We start from the raw sequence: 10,089 nt of genomic DNA on the forward strand, positions 1-10,089 counted from the left end.
TGGGCTTTTATGACTGCATGGATATGGACGGTTCACTTGACCCTAAAATTATGTCAATATGGTAAAGGTTTTTAGCGCTTTTATGGTTTTGTGAACCTCTCAAAGTGCATTTACACTACAAGTCAACATTTACCCTTTAATACACTTGTCAGTCACTACCATGCAGGGAGCCAACCAGCGCACCAGGGAGACCTCGGCACATTCGCACTCCGATGCACAGCATCAGTGGCAACTTGGGCTTTAGTGTCTTGCCCAAGAGGAATTAGGCATGTTGACACGCTGAGAACCAGACCACACTGCTACCTGAGCCACAGTCGCCCCATTTGGATGTTTACACCGCAAATAAGTACAAATCAAAAGGAACAGTCACAGCATGTTTCTGGCAAATAAAATATTGACAGTGTGTGTAATAGGCCTCGCACTTTTGTAAAGTGTCCAACTCACTGGAAATAGAATGATAATGATTCAACAAGACATTTGATTATCTTTGAAAAAAACTGTTTGGAGTCCTATGAATTAATTTGACTCTGTGTGTGGCTCTATTCTGGACTGTATGAATTTACCAGTAACATGCCCCCACTAAGCATTTTTGAATAGACACGCTTTTGTCAAATGGTATTTTAATCTATTATTGTATCATTTGTTTAATTATCGCCCTGGTTTGATCCATTTTAAGAAGAAAATAAAAATAGGAAGCAGACAATAGATTTCATAAGCTATTTATTTTGAACATTTCCAGGACGGAAGTTGAATTAGTGCATTTTCCAAGGTGTTCCAAGGTAAAGGGTCGTACATACATATTTGCATTCAACATGTTTTTTTTTTCCTTCTTTAAAAGAGTGCTTCGTTAACTACTAGTGAAAATTAGAACGAAAACAGTACCTTAACCCTCTCCTGAAACCACCGTAAAGTCTACATGACGTTTTTACCGACTGTGGCTAATTCATTCAAGCTAAATCCTGCGATTTCGTGTAAGATGAAATATATGGAGAGAGAACATGGCTCAGAAAGACGTACAGAATAAAATAGTCACAGCTCTTTTTTTTTTTTTTTTTAAACACTGAACTAAAGCCAAAAGCTACGGTTGTATTAATCTAGAGGAGCAAATAAAAAACAAATCTGCTGAGCGCAATGAAGCGCGCTCAATAATGGCAGAATCAGGACTCAAGCATCAGGTAACAAAGATTGATTTCATTTACAAAAGTTAAATACCAAACAATAAATTAAGTTCATAAATTAATAAAAAAAAGGAAGAAGAAAAAGCTCAAAGCAGCATTTATAATAATTTAAACAGAGAAAACCCGAGCTGCTCAACAACTTCACTATTTGATGGCTTTTCTTTTTAATTCCAGTGTTAACGTGTCGCGGCTCAACTTCGCCGACTTCTGTCAGTCGGCCTCGGTTCAGCAGTACCATCGTCCCCCCCAACGGAGAAACCGGATGCATCACAGCCTGGATAAATGTTTCCTACATATCAAACACAGACGAAGCTGCCAGGACAAACTATTTACACCCATGTACACGGCGGGTGGCCTGTTCTGTGAGACAAATGGGTTTCGAGGCTCATTCAGTAACATGCAGGAGGTTTCAGTCGCAGCTGACTTTAAAAAAAAAACAAAAACGTACGCAAATTATCATTTTTTTTCTGTAAACATCACAAACTCTCTCCTCGCTTGCAAATCAGTCAACCACCGGATCTCTGAGAGTGTGCTTAAAGACATTTGAGGAAATGAGCAAAGGCTGAACTATTGCTGTGAACAGGAACAGCTTTCATTTTGCAAACATACAAAAAAAAAATAAACAAAAACCAACATAATGAACATCTTCCATGCTGTATTTGTCGTCACAGTTAGTCCTTGTACACGGTTTGCTGGCCGTGTCCTCGTTCGTCGTGCATTATGTGCCTTCTTACGTGGATCCGCCGCACTCGCCTGTCCCCGCCCACGGCTCCTTCCTCCTCTGATTGGCCAGCCCCGAGCGACGAACCCGAGCCTCTGGAATCTAAAAGGTGCAACCCTCCTGGACCGGATCGGTTGTTCTCGTAGATGAGGATGTTGAGTGTTTCTTCGAAGATCCGCGCCTCAGGAAACTCAACCTACAAACAGAAACGTGCCAAATTGTTTATTTTGTTGTTTTTTTAAAAAAATGACTGCTTTAACAGATGCCTTCTAAAGATATTCATACTCCTGGAAAGTTAACCTTCACCCCAATCTTAAGGCTTATTTGGCTTGGAACAATCTTCCATGATTGCTCTGTAATTAGCTCCAGCCACCGTCTCATGCAATCCAACAGGCTTCCCTGTCTGAAGAAAAGCTTCCCCACAGCATGATGCTGCCACCACCATGTTTCACAGTGAGTGGATGGTGTTTGCTGGGCGATGGGAATGGTGGAGCCTTTTTTGCATGTATGCCAAAAAGTCCAACTTTGGTGTAATCTGACCAGAGCACCTCGTTAAAACATGTTTACCGTCTCTCTTACATGGTTTTAAATTATAAATTAGACTTCTTATAGTTTCTGCTTTCATCAAAGGTCAGACTTTTGGAACGGGTCACTGACAGTTGTCCAGCTGGGAATCCACTGGGGTTTTTTCACCCCTCTTACTCTGTGGTATCAGCAAGGAGGGCTCAACACAAACGCACACCACTTTCCACATTTGTTTTGTGTGTAAAAATTATCTCCTTGGCAATTGAACGCATCTTTCAGCCTAAACCAGTGAGTGAATGAGTGGTTTTGCGGATCCACGCGACGCTTACTTTGGTCTGCTTCTTCTCTGTCGCGTACACGATGGAGGTGCAGCACACTTCGGCGATCTTGCGGCCTTCGCCGTAGAAAGACCAGCAGCAGATCTCATCGCCGAGCACGTCTTTCACAAACAGCACACGGTTGTTGAACCGGAGCACAAGTTTGTCAAACAGTTCGATGTTCTTCAGCAGGTTGTCATCAGAGTTGCTGATGACGAGACAGAGAATGATTGGGACGAGCAGAACGATCAGCAATGTACATCTATAGAAAACTTGCTCGGTAAGTGTTTTACCTAGTATAAGAATATTTGTTGTTCCCTCTGTTGTTTTGGAGTTTGACTACTGGCTGCAGATCAGAAACACAAATAAATGAGACAAATACGGCGGATTAGATGTCATTAAAAACACAACAAAAAGAGGAAAGGTGATTAATGTGGCTGGGAACAGAAAACAGCAATATCTCCCCCATAGGGTTTTTGTTTTATCCTCTGAGTTTTAGATTTAGTTACCTTTCTACATGTAGCAATCATCTTCTGCTCTTCTTTGGCTGATGTGATCATTGGAATGCGGCACACGCTTTCAAAAACATCCTGTTGTTTCTGAACGTGAAGAAAAGGGCAAAACAACAGATTATTTTCAAACGTGCAGGAAACATGAGAAAATTTTAACAATTTATGTCTCAGTTAACGAGAAATGTCCATTACCATAATAAAAAAAATAAAATCACCCTTTAATGACAAATATTTTGGAAATGTTCTATAAAACTTTGAATCGACTCAAGCTTATCGCAGAGATACAGAAAAACAAGCCCTCTAGTGAACGCTGAGGTGCGTTTGGATGGTTCTTTCCTGGTGTCGAGCTCTCAAAACAATGAAGTGTTTGAACAGTTTACTTAAATTAAGTCAAAATGACAATGAAATGAAAATTACAGACCATTCTGATATATATATATAAAAAAGCCGGATAACTTTCTTTTGATATTTTCTGACAAATTGTAAAATAAGAGACAAAGCAATAGGATCTCAGTATTAGTTAAAGGAATCAAACAAAACTATAGGTTGATTACAAAAGAAATGAATGAAATCTTTTAACTATGACTACTGTATTTTTCAGACAACAAGGAACACTTAAAATCCTTACATTTTCTCACAAATTGATAGTGCTCAAAAATCTGTTAAAATGTGCAAGTACGACTTTGGTTAGCAACGATGCCGCTCCGCTCAATGGATATTCGGAGCATTACGGTACACTGTGTCACTACCTGATTGGACCCCTTAGCTGTCTACAAGACTGCCTGACTGTAATGTCGAAACTAGAAGTGCATTCATGTAAGGCAGCCCGTGCCCGGAGTACGCGCTAGCAGCAATAAACCTAGTAAGTTAATTCAATATAAAAGTTACGTTTATTTTGGCCTTATGTTAGAAACAGGGCAGTGTAGTCCATCTACTCTGTCCTCCCGGCAGAGACTGATAGCTCTCCCTCTCAGGAGGGGCGCACAGCAAAAAGGGAACTAAAATTAAGTACGATTTTCTTGAAAATAGTATATTTTTCCTTGATTTGAACAGCTAAATACGACTATTTGCCAATGGAATGAGTATTTTTAACCCTAAAATAAAGTAATTAGATATCCTGTACTTGACATAAAACGGATATAAATCGTTCTTATTTTAAGTGCAAAAATAATTAAATTGTCATTACATAGTTCTAGTTAGGAAAGTATCAAAGTTAACCCACTGAAATAATTAGGACAAAATACATGAATTATATAAATTATATAATATATTATATATTATATTTATTATATAAATGTAAAATATTATTTTATATAAAATTATATAAATATATAATGTGACATTTTCCAGCTCATTTTATAATCTTATTTTCCTGTAAGTTCTTCTAACTACCTCCATGACATTGAGGCAGTGCTGGACCAGCCCCTGTACTCTGTAGTACTGGGCCTCCTTCAGGACCTCGTCAAGTTCTCTGTGGTCTTCTGGAAGTGGAACCGAGCCGTCTCGCAGGAAGTTCAAAACCAATCCAAAATGTCGGCCAGACCGCTCCAAAACCACCCAACCTATAGAACAGGAACATTTTTCTCACATTGATGTTTCTTTGCAAACTGCAGAGGAACAAGTAAATAGATTCGCAAACATGGAAATGATCATTGACATTCCTGACATTAAAATTATCAAATGGACCAGGGTTCTTAAAACTGACCCAGCATTCATGATACTCTGTTTTTATCAATTTGTGTTCTTGTTGTTCTTGTACAGCACTTTGGTGCAGTTATACACCTGTTTTTAAAGTACTGTATAAATAAATGTTGACATTTTTGACATTCAAGTCAAGTTTATTTGTGTAGCACATTTCAGCAGCAAGGCAGTTCAAAGTGCTTTACATCATGAAAACATAAAATCATCATAAACACGTCGAAACAGGTACCGGTTGTGAGACCAGTAACAAACGTTAAATTGTATCAGGTGAAAACATCAATACAGATCAAATATGTTGGTCAGTGTTCATGTTATTATGGGCTGAAAGCAAATCTGAACAGGTGGGTTTTCATTCTTGATTTAAAGGAATTCAGTGTTTCGGCTGATTAGCATTTTTCTGGAAGTTTGTTCCAGATTTGTGGAGCATAGGAACTAAATGCTGCTTCTCCATGTTTGGTTCTGGGTATGCAGAGTAGACCAGAACCAGAAGATCAGGAGAGTTTATACAGCAACAACAGGTCTGTAATGTATTTTGGTCCTAAGCCTTAAAGAGATTTATAAACTAACAGAAGTATTTTACAGTTTTTATTGGTTGCTTTGACGCAGCAGTCAACTCAAAAACCCACATTTTTCAAAACAGTTAACGCAGAGGCCTAAACAGTGGCACCAATGGTCAAAATTAAACATTTTGTTTGCAAAAGGCTCCAACTCTGCCAAAACATTTAACATATGATCCAAAAGCACATTTTGCCCTCAAACAACACAACTTGCACACAAATGTTTGAGCCCTTCCAATCATTCGTTACACAAGGGGCAACAAAATTCAAAACACCACACTCAATGTGAATCAGTGCAGCATTGCTGGTTCATTGTAGCCAACGACTGTATGCAGCTTGCATGTCAGTGTCATTTGTAGTCAAATTTGCCTTTTTGCAAAAAATGGATCCAGAAGCAAATATGTTGTGATGTAAATTTGATTGATTCTTCATTCTTTTTTCCCAGATAAACAAATGAAATATTCCAAAAAATTAAAGATTCCAACAGAAAATACTAGGGCTGTTTGTTCCTTCTAGTCCATTCTGACCTGATGAATAGGCCACATGGCCTCATCTACGTCATATTCAATATTTTCCCTTGCAATGCACCTTGGGAAAAATCTTCCTGCATTCCTGATCCATCCTTGACATGCCTCTGTATCTATATCAAGGGCAGCAGCAGTCATTGCATTGAGCAACGGCATCTGCTCATAGGAGCCGTGATCATATACTTTCCATCTCCATGCACTGAAGAATTCCTCTATAGGAATAGATAGAGATATATCTGTTTATACTGTATAGCAGCAATACCTGCTCTCCCACCGAAAAACTCTTACAATGGATGCAGCCGTGTTTCTATTTAGAAAAGGTTGGACTCTTTGTCCTGCACCTCTAAGTGAAATGCCATGATTTACCACATGATCAATCATAGTTGCCTGAATTTCATCTGTAACTTCAGCCCTTCCAGCTACACCTCCACCTCACACATGGATTCCTCTTACTCATAATCTTCTTCCCCTGACCCATCTACCTCTTACTCTGACTCTCATCTGCCTTAGAACATCTAAGCTTGCAAAGAACAACACACAACATGACACCTTTTACGTAAAGCCTGCAAACTGATTGCAAATTGAAAAATTGTGTAAAGAAGTGTCAATCAGGTGCTTCAGTGATTTCATTCTGATCAAGAAGTTTCTAAGAGCTTGGAACATGTGGTTTCTGTTTTGCTTCCACAGCTAAAGCAATGGAGTTTGGACTGCATGAATGACATCTGCGTTAACTGTTTTGCAAAAGGGTGGGGAAAATGAGTGAAACCAATGAAAATGGGTTAACTCATTTGCAGGAGGTGTCTTTTGCTCTGCTGAGATGGTGATGAAGAAAATTGAGAGGTTGCCAGTTTCTTCAAACAGGTCAAAGCAATCTATATAAACTGTAAAGTCTATTCTCTGAGCTACAGGGAGCCAGTGTAAGGACTTTAGGACTGTGGTGATGTGCTCCATCTTCCTGGTTTTAGTGAAAATGCGGGCAGCTGCATTCTGGTTGATTTTTTGGACAGACCTGTGAAAACACTGCAGCAGTAATGTGACTAAGATAAAGGCACGGAGGTGTTTTTCTAGATCGCGTTGGGACATCAGTCCTTTAATCCTGGAAATGTTCTCCACGTGGTAGAAGGCTGACTGTGACTTTCTTTATGCATTCAAGACACAAGACAGTACAATATACAATCAGGTTAGCTTATAGCTTTCAGCCACATCCACTCACCTTCAGAGTCTATGGTAACGTCTGTTGCTCCAGTGCAAATGCTTCGCAGAAGACTGTCTTCTTTGCTTAGCGTCTGGATGGTCGTATAATGCAGCGAGCCGCCAACATTTAACTTGACGTACTTGCTCCCCATCAGACCCGGATTTCTGTGCTCATCTGTGCTGTGGCAGGCAGGCTGGGGAACAGCAGACTGGACGGAGTCGGCATCATGACTGCCGACTGAAGCCTCCGCAGACATGGGGCTGTGGGCTCACTTCCTGACTGCAGAGCACAAGAACAGGATAGCTTATTTCTCCCATAAACAGAAAAATTAGGTAGTTAAAAATGGGGGTGATGATCACACTGTTTTAGCTGTTTGCTGGATTTTTCCCAGTTTCAGAAAGCTGACTTTACTATAGCAGCTATTTAGGTCCAAGATGAAACACAAAAGTAACAAATCAACAAGAAAATTATCAAAGAAGCATGGAGGGGACGAACATACACATTTAAGATGCAACTAAATGGGACCTGATCCAGAAAAGCTGCCATGCTGAAGACATTTCTAAGCCCAACATTAAAACAAATACATTTAGAGATGTACAGTATAACTAACTTCATTTGACATCACTACAGTGTATGCCGATTAGAATTACTTCTGCAAAAAAATAAATAAATAAAAAAAAAAGAGGAAAAAAAGATGAAGACAATGCATTACAGGTTATTATGTTTGAAATGGCATGCATTCATACCCTGGATGGTGATATTATATTTGGACAGTCGGGTGCACTGATGGACTAGACTGAAAAAAGTGCAAAAAAGTAGATTCTGCTGGTTGATGCATTTTTATAGACCAACAAGTAAGGGAGTTGTTAATTTCTCTGTATTAAATTAAAAGAACAATAAAAAGCTGTTCAGTTGTTGACCTGTTAGTTACCAGAACCCACAAAGAAGAAGTGGCGGATTCCAGTTGATTGTTGCATCTGTAATTGGATGAAGCTTCCCCACCCCTGTTGCACATAGAGATGCAAGTTTACGGGATGCTTATGATCCAAGAGGGAGGAAAATGCAGATTAATCAAAATAAGGTTCTCCATATTGTGCACTTCTAAATAAATGACTTTTTAAAGGCCCAGTAAAAACCCTGAGTTTTGAAAGGGCAAAAACAGCCATTAGTTGGTCTAAATCTGAATCTTAGTTTCAGTTCATTTTTGTGTACAGATATAGGAAACAAGCAAAAACTGGAACTAGTTAGAGGATCTAACATTTCTGGCATGATGAGAGCTAAATTATACTGGAGCAGTTTGGGTTAACTTTGACATATTTAGGCAAAAGTTACTAAAGATCTACACTGAGACGGCAAAACAAAACATTTCTGGTTTAAAAAAATAGATAAATAAAAAAATTCTAGATTCAATTAAGTGATCTCTTAAAATGACACTAGCTATACCAGTTATATTACAGGATGTTTTAAACAGTTTGAAAATAATGATAAAAAAAAGAAGATATAACCTCATCACGTCGTGTGATGTGAGTAAACTGAAAGCCTACCTTGGTTTGAGCAGTTATCATCAAATCAGGAAATAAGACAAATGCGTGGGAGGATTTCTTTTACTAAATAGGCTACTGTGATAAGAGTCCCTCTTTTCAGACTGGGCCTACATTTTATCGATTATCGTCCTCATCGGAATTTCCTTCATTATCTGTAATCCTGCCTAATCCTTTTCCAATTTGAGAAAACACAATTCACAGCCAAGTTCTTGGATCTATAAGGGGTATTATTCTCTTAGTTGCAAATACATTCTTAAATTTACTTTCCAGTAAAAAAAACAAGACATGACTGCACATCACAGCACCAACTATTGTCCACCTGAGACGACGAGACACGGACATATCAAACGTAAACACGCAGATGACTCTCGGCTAGCTTGTGTTATAAAATGTACTCACCACGCTGAACATCCAAGGGTGCTAAAAGGGGGAAACTCTTCTTCTGAGAGTAGCGTTAATAAATAAAGCAAGCACTGTCAGCTAGTATAAACAAGCTAAACGACACACGACCATTTACGACGCAGCTAGCACTGACATCTCTCTCTTTAACCGCAAGCACCTTCCCATATAAACAAGCTAACAACGGCACTGCAGTTTCATACGCTTCCGGCTAATAAATGTAATTTGCCGAGTACCGCTTCTTCTGTGATGGCCAGTCTAAATGTGCTAATCGAATAAGCACATTATAATATCGTCTGGGGCCATCTCCATTGTTTCAGACGCTGACTATCAACTGATGCTAATGCTGGAAGCTAACTAGGTCACTCGGAAATGAAAGCCAGACGATCTTCTTCCGCTTCTTTCTGCAAGTTCAGTGAAATCTACCGCCCCCTGTTGGCAGCTCTTATTAGTTTCAGTCTCAGATGCTGAGCCTTTGTTGTTTGCTTGACCGAACTTGTATTTAAAAGCATAGGAGAAAATGCCTAAAAATACTCATAAAAGTTATTTCTGAGAATGCCTGACGGGACAGGAAATGGCCTTTTTGTACATTTGCAGTTAGATTAAGCTTTGTTGCCTCCAAGTGGTTAGAATGGGAAATTTCTACGCAAGAAAGGTTAATTCTCTACTCAGTAACGCTAAAATATTATTTGTCTACGTTTTGCATTCTGTTTCAGCGCAAAAAAATAATTGGAAAAACACAATTTACTTGGTTTACAGGTATGACGAAACAAAGACCCATTTATCATTACTGCCAATAAAAAAAAAAGAAAGAGAAGAGAACACAAGGCAAATATGCTTTGATCTGTATAAGACAGCAAATACAAGAACATTGCTGCTTGCTTAAACTTGCACGTTTCTAAGTACAGCGGCT

At 39.1% G+C, this 10,089-nt stretch overlaps 1 protein-coding gene across 2 annotated transcripts; it reads right to left on the bottom strand.

Moving 5' to 3' along the window:
• Positions 1-703: 703 nt before the first annotated feature.
• kctd13 (potassium channel tetramerization domain containing 13) lies at positions 704-9,581 on the bottom strand. Of its 2 annotated transcripts, XM_021308490.2 has the most exons (8): positions 9,177-9,581; positions 8,154-8,237; positions 7,252-7,512; positions 4,646-4,815; positions 3,251-3,340; positions 3,035-3,087; positions 2,754-2,949; positions 704-2,095 (listed from the first exon to the last, which is right to left on the bottom strand). In XM_021308490.2, exons 3-8 carry the CDS (start codon positions 7,487-7,489, stop codon positions 1,850-1,852), a joined length of 993 nt encoding a protein of 330 aa, XP_021164165.2. In that variant the 5' UTR covers positions 7,490-7,512; positions 8,154-8,237; positions 9,177-9,581; the 3' UTR covers positions 704-1,849. The 2 variants fall into 2 exon arrangements, with proteins under 2 accessions (XP_021164165.2, XP_012737694.2); XM_012882240.2 differs by lacking the exon at positions 8,154-8,237 and having other exon boundaries at positions 9,177-9,580.
• Positions 9,582-10,089: the final 508 nt, after the last annotated feature.

Source organism: Fundulus heteroclitus, unplaced genomic scaffold, assembly GCF_011125445.2.
Source record: "Fundulus heteroclitus isolate FHET01 unplaced genomic scaffold, MU-UCD_Fhet_4.1 scaffold_48, whole genome shotgun sequence".
Classification (NCBI taxonomy): Eukaryota; Metazoa; Chordata; class Actinopteri; order Cyprinodontiformes; family Fundulidae; genus Fundulus; species Fundulus heteroclitus.

What these genes read in the sequence shown, in the direction of transcription:
- kctd13 (XM_021308490.2), bottom strand. Translation starts at nt 7,489, where the DNA reads ATGTCTGCGGAGGCTTCAGTCGGCAGTCATGATGCCGACTCCGTCCAG. An exon ending in CGTTACCATAGACTCTGAAG is followed by an intron (nt 4,816 to 7,251) that starts GTGAGTGGATGT and finishes CCTGTTCTATAG; the next exon opens with GTTGGGTGGTTTTGGAGCGG. An exon ending in TGATTGCTACATGTAGAAAG is followed by an intron (nt 3,088 to 3,250) that starts GTAACTAAATCT and finishes TCTGATCTGCAG; the next exon opens with CCAGTAGTCAAACTCCAAAA.